General features: G+C 38.9%; 1 protein-coding gene across 1 annotated transcript in view; it reads right to left on the bottom strand.

The window, feature by feature from the left end:
- Positions 1-10,066: 10,066 nt before the first annotated feature.
- Positions 10,067-16,008, bottom strand: part of LOC116722138 (vertebrate ancient opsin-like) — a 93,321-nt gene continuing 87,379 nt past the window's right edge. The window contains exon 4 of the mRNA XM_032566315.1: positions 10,067-11,186. Coding sequence (XP_032422206.1) covers positions 10,902-11,186 — 285 coding nt within the window. The 3' untranslated portion in view covers positions 10,067-10,901. The remainder of the gene's footprint in view (positions 11,187-16,008) is intronic.

The following is a 16,008-nucleotide window of genomic DNA, read 5'->3' as shown; positions in this document are numbered from 1 at the left end:
TGCAGACGGCATAAAATATGGTCCCAAACTACATGTATATATATATATATATAAAAAATCATTGGTTGTTATAAGACATACAGCACCTCCAAAACCGGTGCATCCAATTAGATGCAGTATTGTTTCAACTTTGGGTGCTATTTTTAAGTTTTTTTTAACTAGTTGTAGCTGTCAGGTGGAGAGCACCCACAATTTCTCCAATTAAAAAGTTTGTTTGGTTGTATTTTAAAGTGTAGGTTTTGCGACTTACCCATGGTTAGCGGTTGGTGTCCTACCTGCAGCAGGCGAGCGGCGGGCTGAAACTCCGGCTGGTACCGGGGTTCTAATGAGACCAGAGCGGGCTTGCAGTGGATATCTGGTAAAGTGACAGCGCGACCACAGAGCACAACACCGCACCCGAATCGACCCGTTTAATGTTGTGATCCTTGTTTATTTGTGTTTGAAATGTTCGGCCAAGTACAGTTAATTTCTCTACATTGTTATTAGAAAAGTGCTCCCACACAGGCTCATACGTTGAGCTTCAGCTTGCTTTTTTCTTGCATTCTGCTCCGTCTGATGTTAGTTTAAACCTTCTAAATCAGTGTTAGTCTTCCCTCCCTGGTTTTGTAGCTTCCTGTGTGTTAATCATTCACCTTCCCTCTGTCTCGGCTGTATCTGATTGGCTCCCCTGCATCCAATGTCTTTCTCCATCCTGTCTCCTATATATAATCTCTTCTCTTGGGCGCAAATCTCTGTCGCTATTCTGCTACCGTTGACAAACAGAAAAAAACTATTTTGCAATTGCGGTGTTTCCATTAAAGAAGAAATTTAAGCTTGTTCACATAATAAGTCGTGGAAAGCTCACGGAAGCAGCTGGTGTAAATGGTTACATGAGATGTGTTCATAATTCCACCATGATGCTGGCGCTCATCATCTATCAGCCACCATAGGAGACGTCGGCGTCCTATTCAGGTGTTGGAGCAGGAAGCGGCTGTGCGTGCTGCGTTCTGGGTGAATTTGTAGTCGGCAAATTTACAAAAGAGCTATGGATTCAACACGAACGACGCACAACCTTTTAAGGGAGCCAGCTGCACATTTTCTGAAAAAACAAACAAAATCAAAACAACGCCCCTCCCCCCGCAAAACAACCCAAAACATTATGCTCTTACCACTTCCTGTGATCTTCTTTGTCGTTTTCGCCAGGAGTAACATCCAGCTGTTGATCAAGTGACTCCTGATGTGGGGAAAAAAGTGTTTCCACTGCGGTTTTGCGAAATATATCTATTTCATTAGTGAAACCTAATAAAATAGATATGTCATTAGTGAAACAGATATATTCAAGTGAAAAACCACCTCTTACTAGCACAAAATTGTTTGTATTTTATTTTATTTTTTTAAATTGCCGTGCTTCTATTAAGCAAATGTTTGCTGTTTTTTTGTGTTTTTTTTATCATTATCACTTTTTTTTTTGCTTTTGTCTGGTCATTCATGCTGCTAGTTAAACCTGACCACAATCAGACTTCAATCATTTACGTTCACAAAGCGCCCAGCATTCCCAGAACGTCGACGTCGCACAGAATAATGTGTGGGGAAAATTACGGCTCGATTTTTAAAGCTTATTCAGCATTAGGAGTCAACACTATCATCACAAGATCACAACAAGACGAAGGGTGTTCATAAAAAGAAAGCACAACTAGCAGCGTATGGAGAGAAGTTTTAAATTTCATCCTATCGCTGTTTAAAATCTACTGGACTGAATCCAAGTCAAGGGGGAAAAAAAAACCCAGACTGAGCTGGAGTAGAATTGAGCGGAATAGCGCAGGAAGGAAATCTCCAGGCTAGTTCTGGGTTTGTTTTCGGATCATTTCTAGGTTTTTGTCTTCTTCCATCTAGTCTGAGTTATATTGAGTTGTAGACACAACTGGGCTCAGTGTTTCACTTCACTCTTCGTCGGTGTTTCAGGTTCACAAATGACCGAGGAGTTTAAAATCGTACAATGAGCTGTGAGAAATGTTCAAATTCACATCCTGGTGCCTCTATTTATATACAGGTTGACTTCTGAAAGCAAGAGCCGCTACATCTGATTTTTATTTCTAAAAATATTTGAAAACCACACGACGTTTTCCTTCTACTCCAAGAACAACTTTGTGCTGTTTTGTCTCGCATATACGTAATGAAAACAGATTAATGCTTGAATTTGTTTGAGCATTGCGGCAAAATGTTTATTTCAGGGCAGATGAGGTGCCTATGGCCTCTACTTTTTAAGGGCAGAGTCAGTTTTGAAACTGTATCTTTTGGGGGGGAACAACAGAATATTCTCCAGCATCTTTTTATTTTTCTTCATAGAAAAAAAACCTGACATTTTTATCACCTTCCAGCCGAGTTTACAGGCTTGTAGAACAGCCAGGCGGTGCAGGGATGACATCCAAAGAGCGAGGCGTATGAAACGGATTTCTGCTGAGTACAGGTTCGGCATTCCAGGCATGAGGCTTTCAGTGCAACACAAAGCCGTCGGATGCTAAGAATATTTATTTCCAGCACACACTGTATATTTTATATTTTGCAGGATGAAAGCCGTCCCACCTTCTAGCTTGGCTGCTGTGGGGAGAATGAAAGTTGGAAATGTTCACTCTAAAATCAAAACTTCGTCATGGTACTTTTCCTTCTTCTTCTGTAGGTTCCTCAGATCAGTCAAGCGTTGTTGGAAAGATTAATAACTTCATCAAAAATGTTAAAAGGAAAAATTACATTGACTATAATATTGGTTACTGCTGAGGCTATTATTATATTCATTATTTGCAGAGGATTTTACTTGCTTTCATCGTAGTTTTGTTTTTGCGTCATAATTTAACTGGTTCTTAAATCTTTTTGGCATCAGATGGAATTTGTGGCCAATTTTACACTGAAAGATTTAATAAACATTTTGAGGAAAGTGAAGTCGCTCTCCAGAATCTCGCTGCTGCGTTTCCGTTGATCATAGGATTTGGGCAAATTGGAATTAGGAAACTAAATTCGCTTTATGTAAATCACGTTTTTTACTCAAATGTTTGTGTGTTGTTTTTTTTTTTCGGCCGCAATGAAATTTGTGTATTTCGCAAAACAGCTACGGAAACATTTTTTTCCCCTCCATCAAGAGTCACATGATCAACAACTGGATGTTACTACTGGTGGAAAAGACAAAGAAGACGACAGGAAGTGGTGGAAGGATGATGTCGCTGGATGTTTTTTAATGGCTTAACACGTGAACAAGATGATTCACATGTGATTTAATTTCTTCTAGTTTCTTATTTAAGGGAAACACCACATTGTTTTCTTTTTAAACATTAGCGGAATATGGAAAAAGTTTTGCCCACATTTGTCATGGAAACACGGTGGATTTGGGCTTTGACTAGACTCAGAACTGTCAAGTCTGTAAACGTAGAGTAGATCAAACTTTTAGGGTTTAAAATGCTCTTTCATAAATATAAGAACACAAATTTTGAGTCTGTGGGATAACGTGCACTTCTTTTGCTCCGACAATGACGCATCTCACTTAAAGTTTAAAATGATTTTTTTAAAAATACACAGCTAATATCTGAAGTAATTTAAAAAATAACAGTATTTCTGTGTGGCTTCGGGACCACAGGTGGTTTATTTAGCAGAAAGCGTCTTGTAAAGACGACTCTGGAATGAAAATGTCGTGTTTTGCATATTTCATTTATTCAGGTGCCTCTTATCTGCGCTCCACCAGGGGCTTTTTCGTAAACAGGGGAGGCTCTGGCCCAAACATTACACAGGAACAATTAGCAGGAGAGTCCTGGAGGAACGCCGGAGCCTGGAAGTGACTTCAAATCAGTTTTAGTGAGCAGAATAACTAAACGCGACGTATGGAGTCTAAAAAGGCCTTCTGATTCTTTTGGGGCTGTTATTCCCTGACACACAAAACAAATACGCCTGCCACTTCAGGCCGAAGGGTCAACAGGTTATGACTCAACACCACGAGCTTCTGCGGTGACAGATGGGAGCAAGAAGCCAAGAGGAAACACTGGTAAAGATGAAGAAGAAAAACAAACTGGATGTAGCGGTGTGAGGCCAGCTGACGGGGAAAAATACTGGGATTTTTATTCTCAGCTAAAGTTAAGGGAAAACAGAAAAAAAACTTAAAAATGGAGTCTAAATAAATTCATGTCGAGAAGTCATCCTTATCGGCACTTGTTCAGCTCAAGGATAATCAGAGTCGGCTTGTTTGGGTTCATTTAATCTGTTCTGGTCATAAGGAAAATCTGGAAAAAGTCCTGCTCTGGAAGAGAAAAAAAACATCGGCTTTAACAGTTTCAACACTGAACTCATCATGCTGGCTTCAATAAATACCGGAGCTGCTTTCAATACAAAGAAAAGAGCTGAACAAAGGGTAAATAATCGTACTGAATTTCAAAACTAGCTGCGTTCCTATTAGGATTTTGCAGCAAAACTTTGTTGATATTCCACTAATGTCAAAAACACACAACTGCAACGTTCCAATAAATAAGAAATGCGATTGATACACACATGAATATGTTCGTGATATCATGTGATAAGCCATTTCAAAACACGCAGTTCCATCATCTTCCTACCACTTCCTGTCTTCCTCTTCTTCTTTTCAGGCAGGAGTAACATCTGGCTGCTGTCCATGTTTCAATATGGCCGAAAAACCACCTAATACTAGCATAAAAAATGTTATCGAAGAATTTTTGATTTTTTTTTTTTCCAAAATTGATGTTTCTATTAAGCAGATTTATTTTCTTCAGTCTGATTTGTGCAATTTTTATAATCAGTGGAAACGTAGCTATTTTGTTCGCCTGCTGTAGATATTTCCAGGACCTTCTGAGACACTGAATATTCAGGACACGTCATTTTGTTGTATTAACGTCAGAATATTAGTCGCTCTGAAACAAAGACCTTTGTTCATGCCTACAAAACATTTGGAAATTATATATTACCACTTTGTCACGTTACATTTACAGCCTTTTTATTCCTGAATTCACTGAACTCTCCAGTTGCTAAAGAAATTCTGCCGAACACTGGGAAAAAAAACAACTTCCCACTGCATCAGATTAACAAAAAAAAAAAAAAAAAACTTTATTGAACATTCTTCTAAAAATATTGAAACGTTCTCTGCTTTGGTATCAACTTATGTACATTAATAATATGTAAGTTGGTGCTGAAACTTAAGCACAAGAAATCACAGAGTCTACACCTTACAGCGAGAAATTGCACAACATTTGCAGCTTCTCTAACATTTTTTGAAAAAAGCAACAGAGTGAACAAGATGCATCGCAAACAACATATACAAACCAAAACCATGCCCCGGAAAATAGATATTTAAAAGGTAAAGTGTTTCCTTTTTTTTAATCACTTTCAATTAAAGTTTCATTTTGATTCAGAGATTTTTTTTAAAAAATTGCAGAGGTGCTTCTGAACAGGCAATGCTTTCTAAAGTGTGGACATTATGATTGGACCAACACATTAGTGACTACAGACAATATATTGCTTTATATTGCAACCAGCAGCCGGATAAAATCTTTTTCTCTGAGAGTGTTTGCGATTTTTAAGCTCTAGTTCTAAACTAGAGCTTAAAAATCCACCGTTCAATATGAGAAGATTTAGTAAATGGGGACATTATTTTAAATGGGTGGTATTATGTGTTTTACAGCACAATCAAGTAACTATAGTACCTTCAGTTGTTATAAAAATGCTGTATATGTCAATTATGACAAAAGAAACTCGAGTTTGTAATTTGACATCTTGAGATTGGGCCTCTGTCTCTTTAAGAAGCTCCTGCTCTTTCTGAAACTCTGCCTTCAGGAAGTCGTCACAATGCTTCTGGATATTATCTTTGCCATAATTTACAGTAAGGAAGGTACAAAAAAAAGTAAAGAAGAGCATTTTGATGATTGCTCCATACATGCCCAAAGTTTTTTGGGTTAATGAAAACTCACACAGGTCACGTACATTCAAATAAAGTGTGGAAAGACATCAAACAACGTGTCCATAAAGTATTTATGAACTACCAGCAACAGTCAAAGCCAAGCCAGAGCATTGTGGTGCACAGCATTTTAAATGAATTTAACAAAGAAGCAACAAAGGAATAAAAATACTTGAAGACCATTGCAGTTATTTAAGAACAGTTTTTTCTTTTTAAAAAAATGCAGTTGCAGGCAGAGCCTGCTACTACGTAGAATAATTCGTTCCGTCAGACATAATGTAACGCAGACCTTAGGCTATCAAAAATAAAACCAGAGGATAAAACATTGTTTTCATTTGTTAAAATGTGAAAATTGCTAACCTCAAGATGAGACAAAGATTGAGGTTTTTAGCAACAAACAGCAGGATTGATGTGAAACCAAAGCGGAAAAGCGTGTTATGCTTGCCGTTGAGTACGGTGAAGAATCCACGATGAGGTGAGACCGTTTCTCTGCAAAGCATCCTGGGAAACTTGTTTGCATCAGCATGGTTGTGATTTTGACCTACCGAGTGTTTTATACTGTGACCTTTTGCCGTCGTTGTCCATTTTAGAAAAAAAAAAAAAAAGTTTTATTCTCAGCCAGAAAATTGGTACCAGATCATCACTGTAATAAGTGAGAAGATAAATCATCACATGGATAATTTACATCAATTTATTAAGGGGAATGGTCAAAGAACATCCTCTCTCTATGCTCCAACAGGGTGGCACATTAAAGCTACAGTATGTAACTTTTACAAAAATATGATTTTTACATATTTGTTAAAACTGTCACCATGTTGTGACAGTTTAATGTGAGACAGATGATCTGTGAAAAGATTGATTTCCTCCACCTCTTTCCTGAACTATTGTTGTCGTCTGAAGGAATGCGCCGCTCCTGGTCGGAAACAACCAATCACAACAAGGAGGAGGGTCTTTGCGCACCTTCTGTACGTGCTGCTAAATATGCTAATGGCTGCGAAACAACTTACCTTTTCCAGGAAAACCGTTTGTCTCTTGTTATCATCAGTGGCCATGCTAAGTAGTGTTAGCATTCATGGCGGGCTTTGATGTGGTGAATCAGCTGGTGTAGCAGAGAGAAAATGTGAGAATGTGCGTGGCGGGTATACGAGCATGATTGGCCGCGCTAAGAGCCCACCCCTCCTGGCTCTGATTGGTTGTTTCTGACAAATACAGCAGCGTATTTGTTAGATTTTATTCAGATTGTCTAATAGCTTGCTTTTATGACACAGTGTCAGTTTTAGCAAATGTACAAAAAACATAAAGATTTTTATGAGTTATATACTGCTGCCTTAAAGAACACCCTGCTGGTCAGAGTGCGCCATCAACAAAAGTACGAATGCGTGCGACGCCTCGTTTAAAAACAATCATCCTACGATTTTGTTTTCCTGACACTGAAAAAGTATACTCAAATTAAGAGCTTGCTTTTTGAAAAAATGATGTGGGAGAGCACGTTGCCGTGATAAAAGAATAATTCGTATTAAGGATTTTTACCAGCGGTGCAAACAAATGTGGCCTGCGCTGTCTGTTCGGGGTCCTCCGACACAATGCTCACCACCTTTTCCCTGCGCTCTCTTTCACACACATGCATAAATATCCTCGCTGTCCCACTTCTCTGTCGCCAGTCCCAAAGAACACACCATCAGTCACAGAGGGAACGCTCAGGCATACAGACCATCAGCAAGTTTACCGTCTGTTACATTTTTTTCCAGCCCATCGTCTTATGAAGCCCGCGGTAAGTAATGCACTGGTGTTTTTGGTAAAAGGGGCATCAGCCGCTGCTATCTATGCAGCACTGTGCCCGTCTGTTTCTCTTCCAGGGCTCATTAGCATGAAGGCTGGAATCCACTTCTCACCTGAGAGCTCATTTATTGTGCTCACATTTTTTTTTTTTATTATTTATTTATTTTTTTAGTCTCCATCGTGTGCAGGTAAAAAATACATTCACTGCAGCAGACTGAGGAGAATAACAGACTAGGATAATATTAAGTATAAAAGCAGAGAAGATTCATTGCAATAACAATGGTACAATCTGCTGTGGTGGGAAATATATATCTAGATAGACAGCTAGTTTGATGGCTAGATAAATAGCTAGCTAGATAAATAGACAGCTAGTTAGCTAGACAGCTATCTAGTAATAGGTAGCTAGTTAGCAAGGTAGCTACTTAGTTAGCTAGGTATTATCTAAATCCAGCTGGGTAGCAATTTTCTTGAATTTACCAAAACCATAACCCACCATCAAGCTGCTCTCTACTGATATGGTTTAATTGTACAAGAAAAAATGGTGAATTTTAAGGAAATAATCTTTTCTGTTTCCCTGTTGTAGGTGATCCTGTTCTTCTGGTAGAGTTGATTTTTTTCTTATTTTTTTGGTGGTGGTTTTCAAAAAAAACCCGAAGGCGTACATTACTGCCACCAACTGGTATGGAGTGTGTACTGGAGATAATGCTGTTCACTAATAGATTTTATATCTGAAAATGGATTGTCTGGAGAAAACGGCTTCTGTTTTTTAAAGAACTGAAGAAAACGGATCACATTTAGACAGATGTGGAGCTGAAGACACCTTCCGCATTGATTAATGAAGTGTTAAGGATCAGTTATGGATTTGCTGTAGATGCTCTGTCTAGACATAAATGCGTGACATTAGGAGCCATGAACAAATTATTTGCTATTCCTTTGTCAGTATTGAAAGAGATTAAAAGATGAGGAAATGTAAAGTCTCCTATATTTTTTTACAGTAATTCTAATAAGAATTTTGCTCAATTTTTTTTTTTTTAAACAAAATCATAACCAATTAAGGCACTTAATAAGGCATACTATGTTAGAAAGATCATGTCCACCACTGGACGTGTTTCATAACACAAGAGTCCTTACAATTATTTTAAGAATGATTAAAAACTGTTTAGGAAAATACACAAAATCTATTTGAAAATGCCATCTGAAGTACAACATTAGCATATATACAGTATGTAACATATATACACATTTAAAATATGCATTTTTATAAATGCATGCAGTGTACTTTAAAGCGATTATCCAAAGCATAGTTTTAGTAATGTTATATTATTGTATAAACTGTAGCATAATACATTTTAAAACAACTTGGTGTGTTTCCATTAGAATCCACCAGATGTCCACCTGCACATCTGGTGGATTTAATCCAGATGTGCTTCTGACTCTAAACCCTACTGCTTAGTCTAAACATGTGGACACTACAAGAGATTACACAAGACCAAAGGTCTGTGTTAGAAATTGTTTCGTATCTTTTTCCTGACTGATACCTTTGCACAGTATGCTTCTTTTAATCCTCTGTAACTTTACGAGGTCAATCTAACACACACACACACACACCCACGCACACACACGCACACACACCAAACAACTATTTTGTTGTTTCAGTTGCACCGAGCAGGATGAGTTATGTTAACTGTGGGAATAATATTATTATTAATAAACAGTTAACATAGGGTTTGTATTATGAAGGTAAATAGTGATTTCTACCTGGGGCTTGTGGAACTAAAAGGTTGTCATGCTGTTGTTCATCCAACCTTATGGATCCAAATGCATTTGAGTTCAAAATGTGTTACTGTGATCTGCAGTATTTATCTGTACAGTTTGCTCTCAAAAGTCCACTTACACTCATTCCTATCCAGTACTGTTAATCAGCCAACACTTCAATTAGTCAAGTAAACAAATAGTTCAGACAGCAGATATGTTTACATACCATTCATTGTGTGATTAAACATTTAACAATGTAATTACCTATTCTGTTGAAATCGACACGTTAAAGTCCCTCCATGAATCGAGATCAGGGATTCGCTGGACTGCGGTCCAAATCCGGACCCAGAGGGGGGGTTTAGGCCGGACTGCAAAACATTTTCTAATTGACTATGTAATTAGATTTAGACATTTTATTCTTGCCGAGAGTGGCGTCCGATTTTTGAACAGGCACGACGGGCGGCTGTGCCGTCTGGTGGTCCTTTAAAGCAAGTTGCTAAGTTACAACCTTAGAAACTCACACACACAGCTGGCGATATAAAGTGGTGCACAAATGAGCAGGTAGAAGAAGATGTCAGAGGTCACAGTCAGACAGAAGGGGAAATGTCCTCTGTTCTCTCCTGTTTATCTGAGATTAGATCACATGACTCATTCAATCAATGAATTTGAGAGCCTAACAAATTGTTTTGCTAATCCTAACCCTTATTTATTGATTTTAAAAAGCAAGCTTGGGGATAGATTACTACGTGAAGCTATTGAGATTCTTCTTGTCATTCCTAAACCTTGCTCTACCATTCCTCCTAGTAACAGTGTCCATGCGCAGACGGCACTCAAAGCCATGTTGCACCGGAGGAACTTTAATGTCGTTAGCATGCTACATCAGCAGTGCTACATATAGAGTAAGTCCCTATTTAGAACCAGGTTGTTTGATGCAGGTTGAAGTCCTTCCGCGAAATTGCAGCAAGTTAAAAGCTTTAAATAATTAAAGGTCTAAAATAATTTGTACAGCATTTTTCTTGCGCTCAAACATTTTGTCAAAACTTTACCTCTGAGTAACAAAACTTTAAAATACTTTGGGTCATAAACTGCCCTGGTTCTTCTTGTGCTGTTAGTAACAAATCAATCGAAAAATATACCTCAGTCAATGTTCAGCTTCAAAACACATAAGGCCCTTTGAATGGACCAGATAATTCTCCTTTTTTGTATGTTTCTTTGAAAGAAAAGTTGAAAAGTCAAATGTTCTGCAGATAAACAAAGGCCTCAAAGGTTCTGTGTGTTCACTGCAGTGGGTTTTTGCTCACGTTGTCCAGAGGCATTTCATGGTTTCCCTTTGTTACCAGTCTACCACCAGGCAGGCCGAGGCAGAGATGATATCCGCAGCCCTACAACATTGTTAATGATTTCCAGGACAGGGATTTGACGTTTTCACGGCAATAGCCAAGTGTCAGCCCTCAGAGTGGGCCACCAGTGAAACCACAACCACAGGTTGGTTGTAAGACGACGGGGCTTTGGTGAAGTCAATGGTCGGTTCACAGGACGGGCCCAGCTGGGGTACAGTGGCAGCCGGTTTGCCCAGAGAGGCGACCATAAACAACAAGTCGTCGGTCCGGCGGGGGCCGGTCACCGCCACTCCCTTCACAGCTTTGGTACCGGCCTTGGAAGAGCTCTTCAAGCTGGAGCCTCTGCGAGGAGCGGCACAGTGCAGCAGGGCTCGGAAACATCTGTAAAACTGGGGCAAGCACACAAACACAAAGTTAGAGCACAACATAAAGCATCTCCAATTTCAGTTGTGTTTCCTTTGGCCATGTAATTACGCAATTTGACATTTCGAAAATGAATTCTCTTAAACTTCTCGCGGTTTTAGTTTGACGCTCAGGAGGAGTGCAGCAAATGTCACGACTGGAGAGTGGGGAAGTGGGTGTTGTCCCATCAGACCGTCTGTTTCCACACACAAAAAAACAGAAACTCATAAAAGCACATGCGGGGACAGTGCGACCCAGCCAGACATACATCCACACATAGGAAAAAAATCCTGTGGGCTCTAAACTACTAACGCTGTGGGAGTGTTACTGGAAACACTGCAATTAAAAAAAAAAAAAAAAGGTGTTTCTCGATAAAACATTTTGTCGTTTTCTTTGACCATATCGAAATTTGATTAGTTTGCAAAACTACGATGGAAACACTTTTTTCCCCCCCATCACATGGGTCATGTGATCAACAACCGGATGTTACTACTGGTGCAAACAACAAACAAGACGACAGGAAGTGGTAGGAGGACGGCAGGAGTTTTTAATGACCTATTACGTGAAACCTATTCACGTGTGATTTAAATTGCGTTTCTTATTTATTGGAAAGACCACGATTGCGAAATTGTATTTTTTTTTTTTAAATTAGTGGAACGTTGACAAGAGTTTTGCACGTTTGTAATGGAAACGCAGCTTTCGTCTCAACACACCGAATGAACACGGAAGGTGTGCTTTTGCTCAGTAAAACATTTAGCTCGGATTTGTCCAAAGTAGGTCTCTGCAAAAAGAATGTTCAGTTGCATTTTCTGCACACCTCATTGTTCACCCTTTGGGCAAAAAGCAACTAATTATGTCCAACCTCAGCCTTCTGCTTTCTCCCCGTGTTCCACACACTTCATTATAAACTTGCTCATTGGGATAATTGTGTCGCCTGCTTTGTGTTGCGGAACAATACACCAATGGCAACAAATTACTTGCTCCCAAATTAATCAGGTAATGGCGTTCGCAATGAGAAGAGAAAAGTCAGTGTGCAAGTGTATGCTTCTTATTAGTGTGGCTGAAAAGAGAAACGCCTCGTTCTCTTCTATTCATGACACCTCCAGCAGCAGAGTGCTAATGTACGTTCAGCGTTTTCAGTGGGTGTTCAGATCCATTACAAGGGCTTTTTGATGAGGTGTAAGTTTTACGCCCTGTTTGAAAACCTTTGCTTAAAAGAAATGAGCATAAAGCTACTGAATGTTAAAACATAAAATAGTATGAGTTTTTGTTAAATGTTACCGATTCTTATCTTAAGACAAATGCTAGCATATGTAAAATCAGGAACTCAGGAACAAATGTCATTTTGGAAGGGTTGTCACATCAAATATGACTTACTTATGTAAACTTCTAAAATATACAGAGATCTTTGTAAATATTTTTTGATTACCAATCTAAGCTGAAAGTGAAACTTAAGCCATGATTAATACTTATTGGGCCACCTTGGTCAGTTTGAGCCTTTAATATGAGGAAAAAAACCAACCAACCGTGATGTCATTGAGAAATTTTGTATCCATCTTTGAAGCAGAGAAACTCTGTGAACTCCACCGCTGAGCTCCAGTAAATCCAGACTTTTCACAATAAAAACTGATTATAAAAAGAAAAAAAAGGCAACATATTTTGATTTATGTGTGGAATCAACACTTTATGCATGATCCAGCTACTGAATTTCTAAACAGATAAAAAAAAAATAATAAAAAGTGCTTTTTTTTTTTTTACATATTTGTTAATAGTACAACCATATTGCGACTCTAATATGAGACAGACAATCTGAACAAAGATTGATCTCCTCCGTCTCCTCTCTGTGCTGCTATCGCCATGTGAAGAAATGCAGCTCCCAACCGGGGGGAGGGTCTTATCGTTGTCAATCAATCTTGTGTATGAGCTGCTAAATGTGCTAATGGCAAAAATAAAACAGATGACCACTACAGAAAAACCATTTACAAGCTGTCATCAGTGCCCATGCTAAATAGCCTTATGATTGACATCGCTAAGACCCGCCTCCTGGCTCTGATTGGTTGTTTTCAAGAGAAGGCAGAAAAGATTATTTTTGTTTCTTTTAACAGATATTCTGTTTCATACAATGCTGTCAAGACAAAGTGACAGTTTAGACAAATATGTTAAAAAAAGTATTTTTTATAAAAGTTACACACTCCAGCTACAAAGCTGCAAACCCCGATACAATGTGCATAGTGTGTATTATCCATCTGAATGTGTGTGTGTGTGTGGTCTCATTCAACGTAGCACTAAAACAATTTCTGCCACAAGAAGTGAATTAAACAGGAAGAGGACACCTTGAAAGTCCTTCGTATCCAACCTTCACTGTTGGGTTTTAACAAAACAAGATTTTTTTTATTTTTTTTTTAAACCAGGTAGGTCTCTCTGAGCGCTGGCCTCTTTTTCTGGTTTCCAGGAGTTTCACACCTGGAAGTTGTCAGAGATGACCCAGACCAGAAGAAGCAGACGGAGGAGGGAGAGAAATGATATTAATAAGTAATTATGTATGGATCGCTTTTAAATATAGTCGCTCTGTTGGCCTCTGGGCTCCTCTGGGGGAAACAACTTAAAGTTAAGGGACCTCATTTTCGCTGCTTTTCCCCCCCAAACTTTCATGAATCATACTCGTGTTTGTGGCCCAGAAACGCAGCGGGGGCGCCGCTAACATCCGCGCTACCAGCGACCCAGAAGACCGTGTGACACAGGTTAGGCAAGTTTAACCGCCAGTAAGCCTGGGGCTTTCAGACGTCTGTCTCACATATATGTGGGAGATTCATCTAGGTCAGCAGCTCAGAAACTGAATATGGATTCCTCTCAGGAATAAGAGAGGACGTCTAAAGGAAGAAAAACCATGAGTTACGGCGACTTGAAGAAGATGAATTCGAAACTGGGAAAAATAAACAGACGCTGCCACCATCCTGACCTGGATAATTTATTCATTAGGCGGGCGAGGCCTCCTGGTGATCGGGTGTGAAGCGGCAGCTGCGTTCGTGGCGCTTCGTGCTGCTGTGGAAAAACACGAGAGCTCTTGAGAGATGAGAGGTTGAGAGTCGCGGTGCCCGCGACTCTGTAGCGCCGAAGAGGCTGAATACGACGAGGAGAGCGGGCAAAGCACGGCGCTCCGGTTAGATAACAGCTGCATGGGAAACGTGTGAAAAGTCTGTTACAAACGGATCGACGTGTGGTCTGCCTTACGAGAAAATGGATTGAACCTACAGCGGTTTGTGGGGGAAACAAAAAAATAAAAATTGAACAAAACCCCAGGAAGGTTTGGGATGGTGAGCTCAAGTAGAACAATTTGATCTTTTACTCTCCATACTTTCCTTTTTTGTGTTTCCTTGCTCTCAACACTGAGCTGCTCTTTCCAGTTTTTGTATTTTTTTATTATAGAAAACAATTTTGACAGTAGTTAACCAGTTACACTGCAAAAACACAGAAGCTTACCAGGTGTTTTATAGTATCTAGACTTTACTATGAATATTTTTACCAAACTTGAAATAAGACTCAAGTAACCTATCAGCAAGATACAGGAGATTGTTTCAAGTAAATAATTCATTAATATTGATTAAAGTAGTACTAATTCCACAGGCGGATTTTACACTTTTGTTATAAGTGAAATAATCTATAATTTGGCAACGGCACCTTTTTCATCAATATAAATTAATTATTCACTTAAAACAAGTTCCTGTGTCTTCCTGAAAAAAGTTAGTTTAGTCTCATTTCACGTGTATTAAGATATTTTCAATAAGAAAATAGACTAAAATACTTGGTGAGACTAAGTTTTTGCATTGTAGTGCGCGGTTTTGCAAAGGAAAAAAACAGACGCAATCGTAGTTGAATATGTTGCCAAGAGGTCGCAGCGTTGGGACGTAAACAGCGTGGAAACCACAGCAACATAATTACTTCCTGTGGTCAAAATATGGACCAAAGTTTTCTTAAATTTGTAACTATTAAGATAATTTTCAGACCCAACTGCTGATCTTTTGTCAAAAAGAAAAATGAATGTAGTAACTTAGAACCATTTGAGCCTGTGAACTCCAATGGCACTTGGAACTTAAAAGGATAAAAAGCAAAACATTTTTGTTTATATATATATATATACTGTATATATGTATTTATTTATTTCCTCTTTTGTGGAAAATTGTGTTTTACACCACTAGCTTCACCCAGGACTGTCAGACCTGTACGTCTACAAGGAGACTAAAGGTTCCCGAACAACGCCACACCATGTTGGAATGTAAAAAAACTCAGCAATAGATGAGAAAAAGCTACTGACATCAATCAGTATGAAAAATCATTTCATCATATAACAATGAGAGCCGTTATTTACAGATGAAGGGAACATGAGGCCGGTCTTCCAAAAATGGTCCAAATCTCATCTCGTTGATTAAAAAAAGGAATCTAGAACCAAATCTAAATTTCGGTAGGCCTCGCTTGTATTAGTTTAAGTCATTAGTCATGATTTGACTACAAGAAGAAGTCAAAATTATCATCCGCGGGAGACTAAACCACTCCTAACTAGAAAGAACACAAACGGCTGTTTTAGATTTGGGAAAAATCAAGGAAAAAACATTTATGATCCCAGAGACCTTTGACAAAGCTTTTTTTTTTTAAGACATCTGGTATAAAACATTTGATAAAAACATGATAAAGCCAGTCAAACATTTGCTGTTTTACAGACAACAGTACTGTTGACCAAGCTTGTGAAGCTAGCCGAGAATTTAAGACTGGTGTACTGGTCCTGAGTTATCAAATTAATTTGTAAGTGAATAT

The sequence above is a fragment of the Xiphophorus hellerii genome, chromosome 6 (assembly GCF_003331165.1).
Source record: "Xiphophorus hellerii strain 12219 chromosome 6, Xiphophorus_hellerii-4.1, whole genome shotgun sequence".
Taxonomy (NCBI): Eukaryota; Metazoa; Chordata; class Actinopteri; order Cyprinodontiformes; family Poeciliidae; genus Xiphophorus; species Xiphophorus hellerii.
The sequence above is the reverse complement of the archived record's forward strand: the minus strand, read 5'-3'. Positions and strand labels throughout refer to the sequence as shown.